Raw genomic sequence first — 25,777 nt, 5'->3', positions numbered from 1 at the left:
GATCGCGGATACAATGACACAATGCTCCAGGGGTGAGGTTATCGGAGGATTAACCTTTACAGTGCCAGGAGGGTTGCTGCCCTGTCTCATCCAGCGCAGTCACGGTTAACCTGACACTAATTTGTCACTGTCACGTCCATCTCTGACTGGGATAATTTGGAATTTTGCTTGAATTTCAGCTTTTTAGCCCAGAATAACAACATGTGACTCATCCCCAGACGCTGGCAGCCACCTTTGAATGTATTAAGCTCCTCTGATCTGCGCTGAGCGTGACTGGAAATATTATCCGGCTCCGATGGATTCAATTCAAACGCTGTTTTCCTACATTTGACATAATCTCTACCACAGGTGAATGCTACACCAGCAGTGACCAGACACATTCAAAGAGCTGAAGCCACTATGTTTACCAGCAAATGCAAAGAGCCCAGGAGGAGCCGGAGCAGAGAATGGGAGTGGTAGTGACTCTGGCTGTACAGTCAATCATAGTGGCTTTCCTCAAACCGATGCTCCCTAGAGCCAATGCAGTGAAAGGCGGGTGCACCCATTTTTCTCTCTGGGCACACCCTGATTCTGGGGCTCTTGCCTGATGGTGTTAAGTGTTTGTATGGGTGCAAGGCAGGGTGTGTAGAGTACAATGGCCAGCGTATAGTGCAGGAGTCAGAAAACCAGGCCATAGGTAGAAGAATAAACGTCTTTACTTAAAGGGATTGTCCGATGAAAAACATTCTACAGTTGTCAAACCAGCATCTGGATCTGAATTCTTTTGTAATTGCATCTAATTAAAAATTTAGCATAGCCACTGAGTTATTCAATAAAATGTATCTGTATAGCGCCACCTGCTCTTTTTTTTTTCTTATTTCTTTGTCCTGCTCACTGAGAAGGCCGCACATGCTCAGTTTCATCCATCAACTTCCTCCTGAGTTGTGATAGGGAGAGCATGGACACGCCCCCTTAGCTGCAGCAGAAAAGACACTCCCCTTGATCTCCCAGATAGCGATCTATGGAATTAGGCAAGGACAGGAGTTATGGTCCTCTCTATCTGTCTGAAGTCTCTTCCAACAGAACATATGGCTGTAGTGTCCACTGAGGGATACAGGGTTTTAGTGATAAGACTGGACAGGTCATGTCCAGGTGTGAAGGGTGTCTTAACAGTGTCCTTCACTGCAGTAAGATCTGAAAAGCTTTTGCTAGCAGATTACCTAACTGATGCCAATGTTCAGCCATGCGGACTCTAAGTTCTCCTCTTCTCTCCTTTGTCTTTCTCCTTTTCTCCTTTAGCCCTGAGAGGAGGCAGCATAAGGAACAGCTTCCTCTCTCTCTGAACCAGTCCACACCTAACCTCCTACAAGGGCTAAGCCAAGATTGTTAACCCTGGCTGTGCCATCCATACACAGCTGTACTGGGTACACATTACATAGCAATACATAACAATACAATACATTAAATAACAAACCATTTGCAGATACCCTCTCCTCTGGGGTACTGCACAAGGAAGTAGTTAAAGGGGTTTTCCAGGACTTAACAACTGATGAGCTATCCTCCGGATAGGCCATTAATATTACTTCGGAGAGTGTTCAAGACCTTTCACACCCAGCTTTGGGAGTAGCTTTGACACCAGATAGATAGATAGACACTGGAACTACAAAGCTCTGGCCACTCTGCAGTGGTTACAACTGGTTACTACAGTGCTGCCCCCATTCACTTCAATAGAAACAGCACTGCAGTAACCAGCTGCGTTCACTACAGAATAGACCAGGGGTACACAACTTTTTTTGGTCTGGGGGAACATTGACACATTGCTCCATTTCAAGGGGCCACAAAAGAAAACAGTCAATTTTCATTTGCATTGACCTATTACACAGGCTGGTGCAAAGTGAATGGGGAGGAATGATTGCTACCACAGTCATTCCTCCCTTATGAGCAGTACATTTCTGATTACACAGCGAGATGTGCTTACGACAATCGCACATCTTTCATTATAATGGAAGATGCAAATCAGCCGACAAAAGAGTGATTACTGTTTATCAGCTGACCGGCAGAACAATTATACGGGCCAGTTATCAGTGTACATTTCCATCCATCCTGCCTCCTCTACATAAATGAGCGCTTTCCTTCACTGCAGAGGACAGTGCTCATTGGTTATTACCACCTCCTGCCCCCAATTATAAGTTATATCTATGTTACCGGTGCCTTGCAATAACCAGTAAGTACTTTCCCTTACTTGCAGGGAAAGCGCTCACTGGTTAACCCTTTAATGATCAGACCTTAACAATCAGACACTTTTTTGAGATTTAACCCATGTCATGGTTTAGTGGCTGTAACTTTTATATTTGTTGTACTACCGAAATAACTTTTGCTACTTATTTTTTTACGTAACAAATATATTTTAATATATTTTTTAGCTTTATCTGAGGAAAACTGTGCAAAACATTGTTAAAAAGTTGTTGTTTTTTTAAACTATGGCCTCTTATTCTTAAAATATGCAAATTGACACCAAAATAAATTGTATTAAAATACGTTTTCTGTTTTGCGTCGGTCGTTTTGATATATAATATGTATAGTTTCATGTGAATGGGGCGATAATGGTTTTGGTTGGTATGGGCAATTTTATCTTTTTTCTTTTACATGTACAGTAGTTTATTATTATTTATCATTTATTTATTTATTTATTATATATTTTTGTTACATAATATGTCCCCCATGAGATCATAAAAAAACAACTCTGGGGGACTCTGACACTTTTTTTTATTGTGCACCTTTTCATGTAAATTTTTTCTTTTATTTGTTTATTTAAATTATTATTTATTTATTCTTGTTTACCACATAATATGTCCCCCAAGAGGTAATTGAAACTCTTCTGGAAACACTGACACTTTATTTTGTATTTTGCACTACTGTATTTCCTCTGTAACTGGTACATATAAAAGAGCCCCAGTAACACAGGAAAACCGCTCCTTGTGGGGGCTTTGTACAAGCCAGAGCTGATCCTGCAGCCCAGCTCTGCTCCGCCCACAAGACACCCGACAATCACGTGATAGCCAAGTCCAATGGAGAAAGCAGCGTAGCGGCTTCCACTATTCACTGCATAGTGCTCATTGAGTGCTCCATAAGGCCTCTTGCACACAACCGTATGGCTTTTTCAGGATGACGTCCATGTGCATTCCGTTTTTTGCGGAACGGAACAGCTTGCCCCTGATAGAACAGTACTATCCTTGTCCGTTATGCGGACAATAATAGGACATGTTCTATCTTTGAACGGAAATACTGAAAGGCATACAGAGTACCTTACATTCTTTTTGCAGATCCATTAAAATGACAAGGATAGTACTGTTCTATCAGGGGCCAGCTGGGCTGGTGTGGTTACACGTGGTCTGCGGTTATGAGGCCGGTTGGATATACTGCCAAATTCTCTGAAACGCCTTTGGAGACGGCTTATGGTAGAGAAATAGACATTCATTGCACGGGCAACAGCTCTGGTAGACATTCCTGCAGTCAGCATGCCAATTGCACACTCCCTCAAACGTTGCGACATCTGTGGCATTGTGCTGTGTGATCAAACTGCACATATCAGAGTGGTCTTTTATTGTGGGCAGTCTAAGGCACACCTGTGCAATATTCATGCTGTCTAATCAGCACCTTGATATGCCACACCTGTGAGGTGGGATGGATTATCTCGGCAAAAGAGGAGTGCTCACTAACACAGATTTAGACAGATTTGTGAACAATATTTGAGAGTAATGGGTCTTTTGTGTATGTAGAAAATGTTTTAGATCTTTGACTTCAGCTCATGCAAAATGGGAGCAAAACCGAAAGTGTTGCGTTCATATTTTTGTTCAGTGTATATATATATACAGTAAGTTGATTTTTAGATAGTTTCTTTTTTCTGTATCTGCAATAAATTTTTATACTGCAGTGTCTGCACGGATGCATCAAACGTCAGCTTTCGTGCGTTCTGCAGCCCTGAGCACCAATAAGTACCTTTTTTTTCTAAACATCTTTTTATTTCTTTTTATTTCCAAATAGATGTACATTGATACACAAATAAAGTGATCCAATAGTAAACACAATGTGTGCTCTTCATTTGGGTATAACAATTCCAGAATTACCCCTCACAACTCCCGCACCCGCCCTGCCATCCCTCCCAAAGAAACGATTCCCTATGCAGCCACCCCACAAGCCTATCTCTTTTCAAAGATATCATCCTATTACGTTTCTATTGATTTTCCCTATACGATGGTTTTTCTCAGCACCAAGGGACCAAAGTCTTAACTAACCTTTAGTTTCCCCAGGGTGCCTTTCAGATCTTCTAACAAGTACCAGGTCAAAAGTTTAAAAGGGTCCCAAAAGCCTTGGGTATTCCGAACACGAGACGTATTCTAACATAAATTGTTTCCATGTTTTTCCAAGTATCTCTGGTTGTTTGAGAGAGTCAAGCCATTCGAGATGAAAGATATGCCTGAGTGGCCCAACTACTACATCCATGTCCGGAATAACCGAGGTAAGCCACGGTGCCAACAGAGATCTTGGCTATCATCAGCAACTTGTGTCCTATTGGGGGAAGGCCCCTATTCCCCCTGCCCCTATTTCCATCCTCATTCACATCCTCCTCTACATGTAGGATAGCTAAGGATGGTGTAATAACTCCTTGGAATCTGCTGATTTTATTTAGTATGTGTCCCACTTGCATCCAATACTACACTTTTGGGCAGCTCCATAGGCCCGTGATACAAGTCAGAATTTGATAGTGTACATCTGGCACATGCTATTAGCCTATCTGGTTTCCCAGGAGACCTGGGGAGGTCAAATGCATAAATTGTGTGGTGTAATTTTTTTATATGAGTTTCCCTCCAGTTCTCATTTATTATTGCTTTATATAATCATTAGGAGACCGCTCCCGAGTCATGTCTCTGACTAAGCTTGTACCGTAATTCCTAACCTGTAAGTAGGGGATATAGTTGGGACCTCTCTTTTCTTTTCTACCTCGGGCAATGTTGCCCATCATGGTTCTTTATCATGAAATAAGTCTCCTTTGCTCACCCAATGGCTGAAGATCTTACTATTTCTTCCAGGCTCAAAGGCTGGATTGTTTGTCAAGGGAAGTTGCTTAGAGAATTGATATGGTAGGCGAAAATGCTTCCTAATTACTTTCCATGTAATTATGGTATCTCTGAGAACTAATGATCTCTTAATAGGGGGCAGGAGTCCCGATATTTTGGTATGTAGTAGGGCCACTAAATTTCATGGTCTGGCCAGTTGTTGTTCCAGTTTTAGATTTGAATAATATGAGGTATTGTTAACCCAGTCAAGGATATGGCGATTAATACATGTTAAGTTATAACCCCGTACGTCGGGAAAGTTTAGCCCACCATGAGCTTCTCCAGTTAAATTCTTGATCTTTTGCCATTCCAAATAAATCTAATAAATCTACTCTCCAACAATTGTATGTCTGCATGACATAAGAGCAGTGGGACAGTCTGGAGGGGGTATAATAATTTGGATATACACATCATTGTAATTAAGTGACATCATCCCGCTAGCAAAAGCGGCAGACTTTGCCACCTGTCTAAATCTTTCAGGATTTTGGATATCAGGAGTATAAGTCCCATCTTTTTTACTGGTCGCTTTTTGGTGTAAAAAATACATTTAGTATTAAATAGAAATCAATTTTAGTTAGTGTTGATTTTTTTCACGCATATAATATCTGTGTGCGTGCGTGCGTCCTGCACCTGCTGAGCGCTGATCAGAAACATCCATTTTTCTGATCGGTCTGCTCAGTTTACAGTGCAGATATTTTTATTTTTTTCGTGTAGTTAGTTAAAAAAAAAAATATATATATATATATACATACACACTATATAAATCTCCATATACATAGAGTGTATGTATATAGAATTCAATTTTAGTTAGGTAGTGTTAGTGTAGATTTTTGCACACATGCATCATCTTTGTGCGTGTGTGCATCCTGCAATTTCTTTTTTTTACCTTTTTTTCTCTACTCCTTTTCTCTATATTTCAAATTTATTACAAGCCCCTTCACGTGTGAAAACACTACATACACACCCCTCACACTAAATAAAGGTTTTCTACATTTCACACGTCACACCCCAATAAAATAAAACCGGCCCGTCCATCCCAACGAGTGTACTCCGCTGAAGAGGCATACACCGATACTGAGTCTGCCAGTGAGGGAGAAGAGGTTGCCACTTTCCTCTACTCCTCTACCCCCTCATCATCATCATCATCATCCGCTGATGAGGGACCCTCTAGAAGGCGCCCCAGGGTAGCAGCGGAGGTAGCCCCCCAGAGTGAGCCCATATGGAGCCCACCCCCTGACTATTATCAGCCCCAAATTCCGGATTTTGAGGGCAGCTCCGGAATGCAGATAGATTGTGCGGGCTTCACTGAACTAGATTTTTTCTAAATCTTCTTCTCTGAATATTTTGTAAATTTAATGGTGGCCCAAACCAATTAAGGCTACTTTCACACTAGCGTTTTTCTTTTCCGTCACAGGGGCTCTATACCGGAAAAGAACTGATCAGGCATATCCCCATGCATTCTGAATGGGGAGCAATCCGTTCAGGATGCATCAGGATATCATCAGTTCAGTCATTTTGACTGATCAGGCAAAAGAGAAAACCGTAGCATGGTACGATTTTATCTCCGGCGAAAAAAACTGAAGACTTGCCTGAATGCCGGCATTTTTTTCAATAGGAATGTATTAGTGCCGTCTCCGACATTCAAAATACCGGAATTCCGGATCCGTCCTTCCAGTCTGCGCATGCGCAGACCTTTAAAAATGAAAAAAATAAAAATACCGGATCCGTTTTGCCTGATGACACCGGAAAAATGGATCCGGTATTGCAATGCATTTTTCTGACTGATCAGGCATTTTTCAGCCTGATCAGGATCCTGATCAGTCTGAAAAATGCCTGATCAGTCAGAAAAAATGACATGCGTTTGCATACAGTTTGCCTGATCAGGCAGGCAGTTCAGGCAACGGAACTGCCTGCCGGAATCAAACAACGCAAGTGTGAAAGTACCCTTATACACCCAAAAATTCATTGATCAGAACCCTACATCGCCATACGCTAGACCCCTAGGTTGGACCCCAGTAAGTGCAGCAGAGATTATGAAGTTTTGGGGACTTGTGCTGCATATGGGCGTTGGAAAGAAGCCAAACGTTAGACAATATTGGAATTCGGACATTTTCTACCAGACTCCAATTTACAGTAAGAACATGACCTGGAAGCGATTTGAGTCAATTTGGAAATTCCTACACTACAACGACAATGCACAGTGTCCACCCCAAAACGACCCAACATTCGACCGTCTATTCAAGGTTAGGCCTGTCATTGACCACTTTAACACCAAGTTTGCTGAGGTGTACAACCCTGATAAAAATGTCAGTGTAGATCAGTCCCTTTAACTCTTCAAAGGGAGGATTAGATTCCGCCAGTACCTGCCTAGCAAACGGGAAAGGTGTGACAAAGATAGACAAACTTTGTGAGAGTAGCTCCTGGAACACACACAAGTTCCGCATTTACGAAGGGAAGGATTCCCGGATAGAACCCCCAGAATGCCCCTCCCCCCCATCCTAGGAGTTAGTAGGAAGATCGTGTGGGACTTACTGCACCCACTGCTGGATAAGGGTTATCACCTCTATGTGGATAACTATTATACCAGCATACTCCTATTCATGTCCCTAACTGTCAGAGGTACTGTGGCTTGCGGCACAGTGCGCAGAAATCAGAGAGGCCTCCCTAGATCCCTGGTAGGGCTACCACTGAGCATGGGTGAAATGAGAACATGCTGGTTTCTTTCAACCAGCAGCAGGATGGGAGCCGCAAATCATGGATCTAAGGGCCGCGGGTAGTGCACCCCTGGAATGCTGTGTAGTTTCGGCACCTATTTCTATATCACTGTACACAGCGTATAAAACGGAATATATTGTACCTGGTGAACATATAATAATCATATACCATGATGCGCCATAACGCTATATACAAGAAGATATATCACTTATACCAGCTCTACATATATAATTATATACAGAAGATACCCAGGTTATACCAGCATGCTCCATATCACTATATACAGGAAGATGTATAACTTATACCAGCTGTACATATATATTATATACAGGAGATGCCCAGGTTATACCAGGATGCTCCATATCACTGTATACAAGAAGATGTATAACTTATACCAGCTGCACATATATAATTCTATACAGGAGATGCCCAGGTTATACCAGGATGCTCCATATCACTGTATACAAGAAGATGTATAACTTATACCAGCTGTACATATATAATTATATACAGGAGATGCCCAGGTTATACCAGCATGGTCCATATCACTATATACAGGAAGATGTATAACTTATACCAGCTGTACATATATAATTATATACAGAAGATGCCCAGGTTATACCAACATGCTCCATATCACTGTATACAAGAAGATGTATAACTTACACCAGCTGCACATATATAATTATATACAGAAGATACCCAGGTTATACCAGCATGCTCCATATCACTGTATACAAGAAGATGTATAACTTATACCAGCTGTACATATATAATTATATACAGGAGATGCCCAGGTTATACCAGCATGGTCCATATCACTATATACAAGAAGATGTATAACTTATACCAGTTGAACATATATAATTACATACAGAAGATGCCCAGGTTATACCAGCATGCTCCATATCACTATATACAAGAAGATGTATAACTTATACCAGCTGTACATATATAATTATATACAGGAGATGCCCAGGTTATACCAGCATGCTCCATATCACTGTATACAAGAAGATGTATAATTTAGATCAACTATACAATGATTACACTTCATTTATATGAAACAAGAGACAGTCTGGAGCTTACATAAGTACAGAAACATTATAAGAGCAGCGGCTGATATTGGTCACACAGATAGATGTAAATGTCTGTAGAGATTGTCGGGCCAGGGAATTCCTGTTACTAGTCAGAACTCTACCGAAGACTGAAATAACTGATAGAGAAAAATACATCGTATTTAAATGAACTTCACATGGAAAGATGGCATACATCGGTCCCGTTGTGACAAGAGATTAATACAAAATTGGGAAATCTGAACATATTCCGTTATCATATAATCCAAGCTCCTTAAAAATGCCAGTACATTTCAGCCATGGAAGCAAGAAATAAAAAACCTCAGTGGCACTTACCAAGTTGGAGTTGGTGGCATTGGAGTCATCCTCCGGGAAGGGAATATACACAGCTAAGGCCACGCAGTTGGCAAAGATAGTGAGTAAAATTATGATTTCAAAGGGTCTGGAAGTTAAGGGTTAAGGAAACAGAGTGGAAGTAAAATTTTAAAGGAGCATTCCTTAGTTAAAACCTACATGAAATGATCAGCAACTGTATTAATACTTCACTTGAGTCACATGATTTTTTTTGTTCTTTTCTGCTCACATTTAAAGCTAAATGAAGAATTCTGTCAGGTGCCTTGTGAGAGGTGAGATGACAGAAGTGAGTGAGGTTACATGGGGTGGAGCTAAACGGCAGTCTGTTTCCCAGGGCAACCAGCAGAATTTTAAAAGCGGCCTATGAGTGAGGACGCTGTAAACGGACAGCCATTTTCTTTCCCAGGAGACCGTTCCCTTTAATATGCTAAAACCTGATGATAGATTCCCTTTAACAGAAATATATTTAGAAGCTTAGTACAAGATACATGTTTCTATTAACTCAAGGCCAAATACCAATTATTTCACAGATGTAGAAGTTAAATAAAGTTTTCTGGGAAATACTCCCTGATTCATTAAAGGGGTTTTCCCAGATATTTAAAGGGATTCTGTCATGACATTTTAGGCCTATAACCTAAACATATGGCCAGGTCCGTACTAATAACCTGAATCCGAAACTGTCCTTTCGGCTCTATTAGCACATAAAACAGGTTTTTATAACCTGTCATTCACCTACCTAAGGTGCCCAAGGGGACGTCGCTTTATACAGTGTGCCCGGCTGCACCCATCTCCGTCTGGTGCCCAGTTGAAATCGCCGCCTTCATCACCTCAGCCCCGCCTCCGCACTCGTCCGGTCCCTCTGCCAGATCCCGCGCGTGCGCACTAGGCATAACCTGAGGGACCGGACGATTGCGGAGGCGGCACTGAGGTGAGGAAGGCGGTGATTTCAACTGGGAAGGCGGCGCTGGGCACCAGACGGAGATGGGTGCAGCCGGGCACACTGTATGAAGCGACGTCCCCTTGGACACCTTAGGTAGGTGAATGACAGGTTATAAAAACCTGTTTTATGTGCTAATAGAGCCACAGGCAGATTTAATAAGGACAGTTTCGGATTCAGGTTATTAGTACGGACCTGGCCATATGTTTAGGTTATAGGGCTAAAATGTCATGACAGAATCCCTTTAACTGATGACCCTGGATAGGTCATCGGTATCTGATAGGTGGGCTCCGACACCTGGGACCTCCGGTGATCAGCACCAGTGCTCGCAGCAGCGCCGTGGCCTTCTCGCAGCTTTGCCTCGGCCAAGTGACATGGCCTAGGCGCAGCTCAACCCCATTGAAATGAATTAAGCACAGCAGCTCAGTGAGCTGAGAGAAGGCTGAGCGCTACTACGTGCACCAGTGCCTTCTCCAATAGCTATTCGGAGAGGGTCCCGGGTGTTGGACCGCCACCGTTTAGATACTGATGAGGATAGGTCATCAGGTAAAATATCTCGGGAAACCCCTTTCAATTTTGGAGGTGCTAGACCTTGCATTATAAGTATAGTTTTGTTTCTTCTTGTGAATTTGTTAACAAGGCAGCTAGACATATTACCACAGTGTCCAATTTTATGTATATATTTCAATGTGTTAATGAAATACTTTACTGTGTCTAATTATGTGTCCATTTTTATCTAAGGGTACTTTCACACTAGCGTTAAAGTTTTCTGGTATTGAGTTCAGTCATAGGGGCTCAATACCGGAAAAAACGCATCAGTTTTATCCCAATGCATTCTGAATGGAAAGCAATCCGTTCAGGATGTCTTCAGTTCAGTCCTTTTACGGTATTTGGCCGTATGTTGGGGGTGCGAGCGGGCGGGCGATCCTCCCGCCCGCCCCCTCTCATTTCCAGGATGGCCGAGCGGTTTTAGCAGACTGTCATTGCGGACACTCTGCTTGAAATGGCTGACATCTGTGCTGTGATGTCAGCCATTTAACCCCTTCCATGCCGCGGTCCATAGGAACCGCTGTATGGAAGGGGTTAAAAGGGAGCTCCCTCCCTCTCCCATCGGGGGCTGCTGTGCCGTTTCAGCCCCCGATTCTTGACGGGATCACAGAGGGAGAGGGCCCCCCTCTCTCCCCATCACCCGCTGCTCTGTTGTGGCAGCGGGTGATGGTTACCATGGCAACCGGACGCCTTCACAGGCTTCCGGCTTGCCATTGTAAGCCTAAATCTGATCAGACTAAGTGTAAAGTGAAAATACAGTACAGTACACTATATAGTGTACTGTATTGTATTATACAGACATCAGACCCACTGGACATGACAAAAAAATAAAAAACATATTTATCACTGATTTAAAAAATAAATAAATAATGCACTACACATGTTTGATATCACCGCGTCCATAATGACCTGATCTATGAAATGGTCATGTTACTTTCCCCACACGGTGAACGCCATAAAAAATAAAAACTATGATGAAATTGAAATTTTGCACACCTTACTTCCCCAAAAAGGTAATAAAAGTGATCAAAAAAGTCATATGTACGTCAAAATGGTACCAATCAAATCGGCACCTCATCCCGCAAAAATGAGCCCCTACATGAGACAATCACCCAAAAAGTAAAAAGAATATGTCTCTCAGACTATGGAGACACTAAAACATGATTTATTTATTTTTTCTAAAATGCTGTTATTGTGTTAAAGTAAAATAAATAAAAAAAACTATATACATATTAGGTATCGCTGCGTCCGTAATAACCTGCTCTATAAAAATATTATATGACCTAACCACTCAGGTAAATATCGTAAAAAAAATTAAATAAAAACAGTGTCAAAAAAGCCATTTTTGTCACCTCACATCACAAAAAGTGTAATAGCAAGCGATTAAAAAGTTATATGCCTCCCAAAATAGTACCAATCAAACTGCCACTCATCCCGCAAAAAATGAGCCCCTAAATAGGACAATCGCACAGACTATGGAGACATTAAAACATGATTTTTTGGGGTTTCAAAAATGATATTATTGTGTAAAACTTAAATAAATAAAAAAAAGTATACATATTAGGTATCGCCGCGTCTGTAAAAACCTGCTCTATAAAAATAACACATGACCTAACCCTTCAGGTGAACACAGCAAAAAAAATATATATAAATACGGTGTCAAAAGCCATTTTTGTCACCTTACATCACAAAAAGTGTAATAGCAAGCTACCAAAATCTGCATCCCAAGATAGTGCCTATCAAACAGACATCTCATCCTGCAAAAATTGAGCCCCTACATAAGACAGTCGCCCAAAGAATAAAAAAAAAAATATGGCTTTCAGAATGTGGAGACACCAAAAAATATTTTTTTTCTAAAATGCTTTATTTTGGAGTAGAAACTCCAAAAAAGTGACTAGTCCTACATCTAAGAAACTACACCCCTCAAAGGTATTCAAAACTGATTTTACAAACTTTGTTAACCCTTTAGGTGTTCCACAAGAGTTATTGGCAAATGGAGATGGAATTTCAGAATTTCTATTTTTTGTTACCTTGCCTCAAAAATAGTGTAATTTAGAGCAACCAAAAATCCTATTTACACTAAAATAGTACCAACAAAACTGCCACCTTATCCCATAGTTTCCAAAATGGTGTCTCTATTTTTGGAGTTTCTACTGTAGGGGTGCATCAGGGGGGCTTCAAATGGGACATGGTGTAAATAAACCAGTCCAGCAAAATCTGCCTTCCTAAAACCATATGGCGTTCCCTTGCTTCTGTGCCCTGCCGTGTGCCCGTACAGCAGTTTACGACTACATATGGGGTGTTTCTGCAAACTACAGAATCAGGGCAATAAATATTGAATTTTGTTTGGCTGTTAAACCTTGCTTTGTTACTGAAAAAATTGATTAAAATGGAAAATTCGCCCAAAAATTGAAATTCTTACATTTTATCTCCATTTGCCATTAACTCTTGTGGAACACCTAAAGGGTTAAGAAAGTTTGTAAAATCAGTTTTGAATACCTTGAGGGGTGTCGTTTCTAGAATGGGGTAATTTTTGGGTGGTTTCTATTATTTAAGCCTCACAAAGTGACTTCAGACCTGAACTGGTCCTTAAAAAGTGGGTTTTGGAAAATTTCTGAAAGATTTCAAGATTTGCTTCAAAATTTCTAAGCCTTGTAACGTCCCCAAAAAATAAAATGGCATTCCCAAAATGATCCAAACGTGAAGTAGACATATGGGGAATGTAAATTAATAACTATTTTTGGAGGTATTACTATGTATTATAGAAGTAGAGAAATTGAAACTTGGAAATTTGCAAATTTTTCAAAATTTTGGGTGAATTTGCTATTTTTTTATAAATAAAAATGATTTTTTTTACTCCATTTTACCAGTGTCATGAAGTACAATATGTGATGAAAAAACAATCTCAGAATGGCCTAAATAAGTAAAAGAGTTTTAAAGTTATTCACCCATAAAGTGACACTGGTCAGATTTGCAAAAAAAATGGCCTTGTCCTTATGGTGAAAATGAGCCCGGTCCTTAAGGGGTTAAAGGGAACCTGTCACCTGGATTTTAAGTATTGAGCTGAGGACATGGGCTGCTAGATCTCCGCTAGCACAGCCGCAATATCCAGTCCCCATAGCTCTCTGTGCTTTTATTGTGTAAAAAAAATGCTTTTTGGACTGGATATTGCGGATGTGCTAGCGGCGATCTAGCAGTCCATGTCCTCAGCTCTATACCCAAAATCCCGATGACAGGTTCCCTTTAATGTCACAGATAATCTGCACCATTCAATTGAAATACAAACTGAGCTCTTTTAGGGTCGAAAAATAAAGAATTTAAATAATGTGGTTGCATAAATATGTATACCCTTACACTAATACTTTGTTTAAGTACTCTTTGAATTTATGACAGCATTCAGTCTATCAGCATGGCACATCTTGACTTGGCAATCTTTGCCCATTCGCTCCAAATCTGTTAGATTGCGAGGGCATCTCCTGGGCCATTCCGAAACCTTAATCTCCTCCTGGCGAAGCCATTCTTTTGTTGATGTGGAGGTATGCTTTGGGTGTTTGCTGTGCTGAAAGGTAAAATTCAGCTTTTTAGCAGAGGCCTGAAGGTTTTGTGCCAAAACTGGTATTTGGAACAGTTCATAATTCCATCCACCTTGACTAAAGCTCCAGTTCCAGCTGCAGAAAAACAGCTCCAAAGCATAATGCTGCCTTCACTGTGGGTATGGTGTTCTTTTGGTAATGCGCAGTGTGGGCTTTGCGCCAAACATAGCTTTTGGAATTATGGCCAAAAAGTTCAACCTTGGTCTCATCAGACCATAATATGTTTTCCCACATGCTTTTAGCAGACCTCATGTAGGTTTTGGCAAAACATAGCCAGGCCTGGATGTTTTCCTTTGTAAGAAAAGGCTTCCACCTTGCCACCCTACCCCACAGTCCAAACATGAGATTTTTGTCATACGTAGTATACAACCAGTACTTTCCAGAAACTCTTGCAGCTTCTCTAATGTTGCTGAAGGCCTCTTGGCAGCTTCCCAGGACAATTTTCTTCGTGTATTTTCATCAAAGTTTGAGAGACATCCAGTTCTTGGTAATGTCACTGTTATGCCAAATTTTATCCACCTCTTGATGACCATCTTCACTGAGTTCCATGGTATATCTAATGCTTTTGAATTTTTTTTGTACCCTTTGCCTGATACTTTTTTCAACAATAGGATTTCTTTGGTTTTTGCTGTAAAATGCAACTAAGAAAATGTCAAGAAAATCCTACCAGAACAGCTGAACTTTAAATGGGATTAATCAGAATCACTTTAAATCATGGTAGCTGTGTATTGACTACTATTTAACATGAGCTTGAATTTGATTGGCTAATTCTAAACACGAACACATCCCCATTTATAAGAAGTGTTCACACTTATGCAACCACATTAGTTTACTTTAGCTATTTTTATTTCCCCCTCTAAATGATTTCAGTTTGCTTTTCAATGGAACTGAACAGATTATGGGTCACAAAGAAGGTGGAAATAGATCTGATATCATTTGTTTAACCACTTCCCAACCCCCCATTGACTATAAACGTCCTTGGGCGGTCGGTTTATCTCTAAATGGACATTCTGGAAAATTGAAAAAAATATGGCTCTAAGAAAACATGATTTTTTTTTCTAAAAATGTATTTATTGTGTAAAACATAAAAATAAAATAAAAATACATATTTGGTATAGTTGCATCTGTAATAATTGGATCTATAAAAATATCACATGATCTACCCCATCAAGTAAACGGTGTTTCCGACCACAATTGGGGTGTTACTGTATTTAGGAGAAAGTGGGTAGCAAATTGGGGGGGGGATATTCTCCTGTTATCTTTTGTGAAAAAGAAAGTTTGGGCCTAAAGCACCCATTTCATTTTCACACCCAAGTATTAAAAATTCTATGAAAGTGAAGTGCTCGCTACACCCCTTAAAAATTTCTTGGGTGGTGTAGTTTACAAAATGTGATCACTTTTTGGGGGTTTTCACTGTGGGGTTACCCCAGGGCCTCTTTAAATGCAACATGGTGCCCAAAGACCATTCCAGCAAAATCTCCCCTCCAAAAACCATATGGCGCTCCTTGCCTTCTGTGCCCTGTCGTGTGCCCAAACAGCGATATACGACCACATATGGGGTGTTTCTGCAAACTGCAGAATCGAGGTAATAAATATTGAGGTTTGTTATGTTGTTAACCCTTGATGTGTTCCAGGAAAAAATTGATTAAAATGGAAAATCTGCAAAAAAAGTGACATTTTGAAATTTCACCTTTTTTTTGCTTTAATTCCTGTGGAATACCTAAAGGGTTCTTAAAACCATTTTCGAATAGTATGAGGGGTGTCATTTAAAAAATGGTGTAATTTATGGGTTGGTTCTATTATGTAAGCCCCACAAAGTGACTTCAGAACTGAACTGTCCTTAAAAAGTGGGTTTTGGAAATAAAATTTTAAATGGATTCTGTCACCAGGTTTCACCCCTGTCAGCTAATCATATGCTGATGTTCAGGGCCTCATCACGATTCCTAATGTGGGCTTATAAATGTGATCCGTAGCCTTATTTTGCTAAAAAACAGCTTTTACTAACCTGTCAGTCAAAGAAATAAGGTGCCCAAGGGGATGTGAAGTGATGCAAGGTGCCGGCCGCACCCGCCGCCGTTCGTGCCCAGCGCCGCCTTTCCAGACTTCTGCGCCACCTCCTAATCCTCTGTGCCGCCTCTCGCTCTCCCTCCCTCCTGCTAAGATCTTGCGCGTGCGCACAGGGCTCTGCCTGATGCGCCCGTGCGGACTTCTCCATTTGGCTTCTTACAGCGAAGTGCGCGTGCACTTCGCTCAACCCCCTGTATGACCTGCACTCTGGCGCCAGCCTCTCAGAGCCCTGTGCGCACGCACGAGATCTTACAGCAGGAGGAGGGGAGAGGGAGAGCGAGAGGCGGCACAGAGGAATAGGAGGCGGCGCAGAAGTCTGGAAAGGCGGCGCTGGGCACGAACGGCGGCGGGTGCGGCCGGCACCTTGCATCACTTCACATCCCCTTGGGCACTTTATTTCTTTGACTGACAGATTAGTAAAAGCAGTTTTTTAGCAAAATAAGGCTACGGATCACATTTATAAGCCCACATTAGGAATCGTGATGAGGCCCTGAACATCAGCATATGTTTAGCTGACAGGGGTGAAACCTGGTGACAGAATCCCTTTAAGAATTGATTCTAAAATTCTAAGCCTTCTAACATCCTAAAATAATAAAATGACATTTACAAAATTATGCCAAAATAAAGTAGACATATGGGGTAACACTGACATGGAAAAAGACTTATGAATTTTAGTGAACAGCAAACTAAGCTGTAAAAACCAGTATCAGGCAGCTGCTGCCAAGGCCAATCAGATAATGGGTTGCATCAAAAGCGGGCATAGATGCCCGTGATGAGAACATAGTTCTATCACCTTACAAATCACTAGTCAGACCACACATGGAGTACTGTGTACAGTTCTGGGCTCCTGTGAACAAGGCAGACATAGCAAAGCTGGAGAGGGTACAGAGGAGGGCAACTAAAGTAATAACTGGAATGGGGGGACTACAGTACCCAGAAATATCAAAATGAGGGTTATTCACTTTAGAAAAAAAGACGACTGAAGGGAGATCTAATAACTATGTATAAATATATCAAGGGTCAGTACAGAGATCTCTCCCATCATCTATTTATCCCCAGGACTGTGACGAGGGGACATCCTCTGCGTCTGGAGGAAAGAAGGTTTGTACACAAACATAGAAAAGGATTCTTTACGGTAAGAGCAGTGAGACTATGGAACTCTCTGCCTGAGGAGGTGGTGATGGTAAGTACAATAAAGGAATTCAAGAGGGGCCTGGATGTATTTCTGGAGCATAATAATATTACAGACTATAGCTACTAGAGAGGGGTCGTTGATCCAGGGAGATATTCTGATTGCCTGATTGGAGTCGGGAAGGAATTTTGTTCCCCTAAAGTGGGGAAAATTGGTTTCTACAGTACCTCATGAGCGTTTTGCCTTCCTCTGGATCAACTTGCAGGATGACAGGCCGAACTGGATGGACAATTGTCTTTTTTCAGCCTTATAAACTATGTTACTATGTCCTCTCTATGTAAGGGTACGGACACACAGTCAGGTTTCTGCATGCAGTTTTAGATGCCAAAATCAGGAGCGAATTGAAAAAAGAGGAAAAATTGTATCTGTCTTTTATACTTTCTGTCCTTTTATGATCCACTTCTGATATTAGATTCCAAAACTGGATTAGGAAACCGGATCGTGTGGCCGTGCCCTAGGTCTGGGTTTGTTACCTGTTGAGTGTTCTTCTATCAATGAACCTTTGCCTCAAGAAATTAAAAGAGAATCAATCGCCATTAATGGTGTATTCACACAACTGTATGTATTTTTTGATCCGCAAAAAATAAGGATGACGCCCGAGTGACGTCTGTGTTGAATCAGTTTTTTTGCTGAACCATTGTAACAATGCCTATTCTTATCCCAAAACGGACATGTTCTATCTCTTTTGCAGGGCTGCGGAACGGATATACGGATGAATGGGTATGGGCTCAGGTGATATGGAGGGCTAAACCACAAGTGGGTTCTCAGCAGTCCAATTGAAAAACTAAAACAAAAACCACAGAGGTTTGTACCACGGAATATCTGAATGGGGCCTTACAGTTATTTTTATCCAGATTTCCCACATTCCAGAAGCAGAAGGCAACATGTACGGTAACCTTATCCCACATTGCTGCGGACCTGGGCAGGTCTGACCATCTATACCCAAGCTGGAGTGACACTACTATAGCTGCCATTAAGGATTGCACATGAGTTGTCACCCAACTTTCCCAGAAATAGATATGACTAAAAAGCAGCTGGATCTAAGGTATTTTGTATAATTTTACGTTGCCTTATTCTTTTGTTACTATGTTGTTCCTTGTAAGAAAGACACAGTTGGAATGTTATCTATGGTCGCTTGTCACTTTCCCATGATAAGTTGGCTGTAAACAATCTATAGTTTACCTACATTTAAAAAACACAACTCCTACTCTTAGACCTCATGCACACGACCGTGCCATTTCTTGCGGTCCGCAAATTGCGAATCGGCAAAACACGGAAGCCGCCCGTGTGCCGGAACGGCCCATTGTAGAAATGCCTATTCTTGTCGGCAAAACGGACAAGAATAGGACATGTTATATTTTTTTGGCGGGGCTACGGAACGGAGTGCTGTCCGCATCTTTTGCGGCCCCATTGAAGTAAATGGGTCCGAGCCCGAGCCGCAAAAACTGCGGCTCGGATGCGGACCAGAACAACGATCGTGTGCATGAGGCCTTAGTGCTACTGTATGACAAATTTCTATAAACCACAATGTCTACAATCACCAAAATCGCACAATTTTAAGGAAAATACTGGTCCCCATATATAAAAAAATGTCTTTTGGGTAAAACCGTCCTTGTTGCCCCTTGCAACCAATGAGTGTGCAGCTCTCATTTCTCTCACTGCTCTGGAGGAATGTAAGCTGCACTGTGATTGATTGCTATAGGCAGGAAGATATATGAGGCCTAGTATGTTCTCTGGCAGGCAGCAGCGGGCGCCGGACGTCTTCTTGTGTAGACAGCAGCGAGTTAATACTTGGCTCCTGTGCCCTGACACAGAACATCTGCCTCTGTGATCTGCCCGTTCACGCCAAGATCCCCCTGCACAAGTCAAATGGTGTCAGCACGCGTGTGCCAGAATAAACACATGATCTATGTTAAGTCCGGCATCTCCGGGCTCTCTGATTAAACTGTTCTCTCTTACATTTGGCCGCCTGTACCGTCGTGCATTTCCTAGTACATATAAGGCCAGGTTCACATGCTGCTGCAGGGCGCCATGCCGATTCTACTTCTAAGAACAAAGGCAAAAATCGACATTGGTAGACACAATCTGCTTTTATGGAAAACTGCATAGTGTTTTTTTTTTCCACCTGGTTCTTAGTTATATCTGTCTTTGGGAAAGCTGGATGGGAACCAATATGGCCACTATTACAGTTCCCACTGGGATTTTTCCCTTTTCCAGGATAGAATTATATGTTTCCTATATAAGATGCAGCAGAGTGAAGGGCATTATGGAATCTCAGGTAGGTGTAAGTGGTGTGTATGCCAGCGCAGTGTTGACAGATTCAAAATGGCAAGTCTGAATGCCGTTTTGGATGTGACTGGAGCATATAACATGGCGTCTCTCAAGATCAGTGCAAAATATTAAGCCATTTATAATGCAACAGCCATTCTAGCACCCAGCTTTCCTAAGAAACTAACTAAGGCCTGTTTCGCGCTGCCGTCAGGCTATTCCGGCATACAACGCAGGGAATCACTGTAGCGGTAATTGTCCCTCCAGCCGTTTCTCTGCATATTCGCTGGATCACCGGCGGATCAATGCCAGACCCCATTATAGTTGATGGGGCAGGAAGGCATTCCAGCATGCATCCCACAATGCCGGATCCCGGCCAGAACAGGCTGCCAAATCGACAAACACAGGCGTGAAGCAAGCCTAAGCAGGCTTACTGTTCCTGCATTGGGAGTAACATTGATTATTATCCAGCTTTCCCAGACTCCAGAATGGCAAATGTTCAATGCACTCATATATTCCTTACCGCTATACTGTTCCATAATTCAGCAGATTTGCTGGAGGAAAGTACAAGGACTTTGGACCCTATACATTAAACTCTACACCATAACTTAGCTATTCAGGGGTGTAATCTTAGTTAGTCAGGGGTGTGGCCTTAAAAAAAAAAAAGAAAAGAAATTCCGGAAACCCTTCCCCCGAGAACAGTGATTACAGGAAGGATACTTCCACTCCACGATGCTGATACAAGCCCTGCGGATTGGGTTTTTCAGCGTGAGACAGAGTAATGCTCGTGGCGGTCTCGTCGACGTTGTGGCCCCTTGCTTTTTCTGCTTGCTGTATTGTTGTCTTTTCCTCTGTGTGGAACTGACCGTGGATATTGTGGCATTGGCCGTACTGCCCATTAACTTAGCCTGACGAGCAGCATCAATGGCAGCCTGCCAGGAGAGGGCAGCACCTGGAGATGCAATGTGCTCTGTCGCCAGGCCAGGGGTAGAATTCATGGTGCCCAACGCAGGGAGTGGGTTCGTATAATTCGAGCCTAAAAAGGAAGAAGAAAAGGAAACCTGTTACATGATGTGAAATATTACAGGTTATGTTCATTAAGCTATCATGGAGCTAATACTTTAATCACATTCACAGCTGAATTCATAATTCTGCTTGTTTCCTGTTAGCCCTCAGGCATCAGAACCTCATACCTCACTGCTGACCCCTGCTGGTTCAGAGTCTCTAGTGAGAAAACTGCATCTTAGGCTCTTTTCACACTGCAGCTGTATTGTCTGCCTCAGGTTTCCGTTAAGAGCATTTTCAGACAGAAACTTTGCATTTAACCACTGCCCGTAGGCAGTGTCCTCACACTGACCGTGTCCTGTACATTATACACTGCGCGCAGAATTATTAGGCAAATGAGTATTTTGACCACATCATCCTCTTTATGCATTTTGTCTTACTCCAAGCTGTATAGGCTGGAAAGCCTACTACCAATTAAGCATATTAGGTGATGGGCATCTCTGTAATGAGAAGGGGTGTGGTCTAATGACATCAACACCCTATATTAGGTGTGCATAATTATTAGGCAACTTCCTTTCCTTTGGCAAAATGGGTCAAAAGAAGGACTTGACAGGCTCAGAAAAGTCAAAAATAGTGAGATATCTTGCAGAGGGATGCAGCACTCTTAAAATTGCAAAGCTTCTGAAGCGTGATCATCGAACAATCAAGCGTTTCATTCAAAATAGTCAACAGGGTCGCAAGAAGCGTGTGGAAAAACCAAGGCGCAAAATAACTGCCCATGAACTGAGAAAAGTCAAGCGTGCAGCTGCCAAGATGCCACTTGCCACCAGTTTGGCCATATTTCAGAGCTGCAACATCACTGGAGTGCCCAAAAGCACAAGGTGTGCAATACTCAGAGACATGGCCAAGGTAAGAAAGGCTGAAAGACGACCACCACTGAACAAGACACACAAGCTGAAACGTCAAGACTGGGCCAAGAAATATCTCAAGACTGATTTTTTTAAGGTTTTATGGACTGATGAAATGAGAGTGAGTCTTGATGGGCCAGATGGATGGGCCCGTGGCTGGATTGGTAAAGGGCAGAGAGCTCCAGTCCGACTCAGACGCCAGCAAGGTGGAGGTGGAGTACTGGTTTGGGCTGGTATCATCAAAGATGAGCTTGTGGGGCCTTTTCGGGTTGAGGATGGAGTCAAGCTCAACTCCCAGTCCTACTGCCAGTTTCTGGAAGACACCTTCTTCAAGCAGTGGTACAGGAAGAAGTCTGCATCCTTCAAGAAAAACATGATTTTCATGCAGGACAATGCTCCATCACACGCGTCCAAGTACTCCACAGCGTGGCTGGCAAGAAAGGGTATAAAAGAAGAAAATCTAATGACATGGCCTCCTTGTTCACCTGATCTGAACCCCATCATCAAATGTGAGATTTACAAGGAGGGAAAACAGTACACCTCTCTGAACAGTGTCTGGGAGGCTGTGGTTGCTGCTGCACGCAATGTTGATGGTGAACAGATCAAAACACTGACAGAATCCAAGGATGGCAGGCTTTTGAGTGTCCTTGCAAAGAAAGGTGGCTATATTGGTCACTGATTTGTTTTTGTTTTGTTTTTGAATGTCAGAAATGTATATTTGTGAATGTTGAGATGTTATATTGGTTTCACTGGTAAAAATAAATAATTGAAATGGGTATATATTTGTTTTTTGTTAAGTTGCCTAATAATTATGCACAGTAATAGTCACCTGCACACACAGATATCCCCCTAAAATAGCTAAAACTAAAAACAAACTAAAAACTACTTCCAAAAATATTCAGCTTTGATATTAATGAGTTTTTTGGGTTCATTGAGAACATGGTTGTTGTTCAATAATAAAATTAATCCTCAAAAATACAACTTGCCTAATAATTCTGCACTCCCTGTATAATACAGTGTTTTCCCAGTGACTGTATCCTGATGATAATATAATGCAATGTCCTTACACTGACCGTGTCCTGTACATTATATAATACAGTGTTTTCCCAGTGACTGTATCCTGATGATAATATAATGCAGTGTCCTTACACTGACCGTGTCCTGTACATTATATAATACAGTGTTCTCCCAGTGACTGTATCCTGATGATAATATAATGCAATGTCCTTACACTGACCGTGTCCTGTACATAATATAATACAGTGTTTTCCCAGTGACTGTATCCTGATGATAATATAATGCAATGTCCTCACACTGACCATGTCCTGTACATTATATAATACAGTGTTTTCCCAGTGACTGTATCCTGATGATAATATAATGCAGTGTCCTCACACTGACCGTGTCCTGTACATTATGTAATACAGTGTTTTCCCAGTGACTGTATCCTGATGATAATATAATGCAGAGTCCTTACACTGACCGTGTCCTGTACATTATATAATACAGTGTTTTCCCAGTGACTGTATCCTGATGATAATATAATGCAGTGTCCTCACACTGACCGTGTCCTGTACATTATGTAATACAGTGTTTTCCCAGTGACTGTATCCTGATGATAATATAATGCAGTGTCCTTATACTGACAGTGTCCTGTACATTATATAATACAGTGTTTTCCCAGTGACTGTATCCTGATGATAATATAATGCAGTGTCCTCACACTGACCGTGTCCTGTACATTATGTAATACAGTGTTCTCCCAGTGACTGTATCCTGATGATAATATAATGCAATGTCCTTACACTGACCGTATCCTGTACATAATATAATACAGTGTTTTCCCAGTGACTGTATCCTGATGATAAAATAATGGAGTGTCCTCACACTGACCATGTCCTGTACATTATATAATACAGTGTTTTCCCAGTGACTGTATCCTGATGATAATATAATGCAGTGTCCTTACACTGACCGTGTCCTGTACATTATATAATACAGTGTTTTCCCAGTGACTGTATCATGATCATAATATAATGCAGTGTCCTCACACTGACTGTGCGCTGTACATTATATAATACAGTGTTCTCCCAGTGACTGTATCCTGATGATAATATAATGCAATGTCCTTACACTGACCGTATCCTGTACATAATATAATACAGTGTTTTCCCAGTGACTGTATCCTGATGATAAAATAATGGAGTGTCCTCACACTGACCATGTCCTGTACATTATATAATACAGTGTTTTCCCAGTGACTGTATCCTGATGATAATATAATGCAGAGTCCTTAAACTGACCGTGTCCTGTACATTATATAATACAGTGTTTTCCCAGTGACTGTATCCTGATGATAATATAATGCAGTGTCCTCACACTGACCGTGTCCTGTACATTATGTAATACAGTGTTTTCCCAGTGACTGTATCCTGATGATAATATAATGCAGTGTCCTTACACTGACCGTGTCCTGTACATTATGTAATACAGTGTTCTCCCAGTGACTGTATCCTGATGATAAAATAATGGAGTGTCCTCACACTGACCGTGTCCTGTACATTATATAATACAGTGTTTTCCCAGTGACTGTATCCTGATGATAATATAATGCAGTGTCCTTACACTGACAGTGTCCTGTACATTATGCAATACAGTGTTCTCCCAGTGAATGCATCCTGATCATAATATAATGCAGTGTCCTTACACTGACCGTGTCCTGTACATTATATAATACAGTGTTTTCCCAGTGCCTGTATCCTGTTGATAATATAATGCAGTGTCCTTACATTGACAGTGTCCTGTACATTATGTAGTACAGTGTTCTCCCAGTGACTGTATCATGATCATAATATAATGCAGTGTCCTCACACTGACCGTGTCCTGTACATTATATAATACAGTGTTCTCCTAGTGAATGTATCGTGATGATAATATAATGCAGTGTCCTTACTGACAGTGTCCTGTACATTATGTAGTACAGTGTTCTCCCAGTGACTGTATCATGATCATAATATAATGCAGTGTCCTCACACTGACTGTGCGCTGTACATTATATAATACAGTGTTTTCCCAGTGACTGTATCCTGATGATAATATAATGCAATGTCCTTACACTGACCGTGTCCTGTACATAATATAATACAGTGTCCTCACACTGACTGTGCGCTGTACATTATATAATACAGTGTTTTCCCAGTGACTGTATCCTGATGATAATATAATGCAGTGTCCTCACACTGACTGTGCGCTGTACATTATATAATACAGTGTTCTCCTAGTGAATGTATCGTGATGATAATATAATGCAGTGTCCTTACTGACAATGTCCTGTACATTATGTAATACAGTGTTACTTACACTGACAGTGACCTGTACAGTTATATAATGCAGTGTTCTCCCACTGACTGTATCCTGATCATAATATAATGCGAGAAAAGCTCCTGGGAAAAGCTCTGATATAATAGACCACCAGGGAAGGCCTTGACAGGCCAAAACGTCCGGTCACATAATCTAATACCCATAATCAATTGCGCTTCAGAGATACTACTGGATCATGAATTCTATGTGATACGATATGAATAAAATGCCTTAAATTGCAAATAAAGAGCCGTGTGCTGCAATTTTCTATTTTACTGTCACTGGGAAGACACTGAATTATATAATGTGCAGGACACTGTCACTTGAGGAACACTGCAGTATACAATATACAGTACACTGTCACTAGGAGGACACTGCATTAGATAATATTCAGGACACTGTCACTGTGAGTACACTGCATTATATAATGTACAGGACGCTGTCAGAGAACATTACAGAATACAATATACAGCACACTATCACTGGGAGGACACTGTATTATATAAATATACAGAACACTGTCAAAGGGAGGACACATCATTTTCTAATATACAGCACACTGTCACTGGGAGTCACTGCTGCAGTATATAATGTACAGGATACACAAACATACTGCATATTAGTGTGCATTGTCTTCTACAGTACAGTGTGCTATGT

The 25,777-nt window shown here is 41.5% G+C and overlaps 1 protein-coding gene across 6 annotated transcripts in view; it reads right to left on the bottom strand.

Moving 5' to 3' along the window:
- CACNA1C (calcium voltage-gated channel subunit alpha1 C) overlaps positions 1-25,777 on the bottom strand; it is a 583,432-nt gene that overhangs the window by 367,329 nt on the left and 190,326 nt on the right. For all 6 annotated transcript variants that reach the window (XM_040436685.1, XM_040436644.1, XM_040436661.1 and 3 more), the window contains exons 2-3: positions 20,568-20,883; positions 9,224-9,329 (exon numbers count right to left, since the gene is read on the bottom strand). In XM_040436685.1, coding sequence (XP_040292619.1) covers positions 9,224-9,329; positions 20,568-20,883 — 422 coding nt within the window. The remainder of the gene's footprint in view (positions 1-9,223; positions 9,330-20,567; positions 20,884-25,777) is intronic.

The sequence above is a fragment of the Bufo bufo genome, chromosome 1 (genome assembly GCF_905171765.1).
Source record: "Bufo bufo chromosome 1, aBufBuf1.1, whole genome shotgun sequence".
NCBI lineage: Eukaryota > Metazoa > Chordata > Amphibia > Anura > Bufonidae > Bufo > Bufo bufo.
Note: the sequence above shows the minus strand (reverse complement) of the source record. Positions and strands in the feature narration are given on the sequence as shown.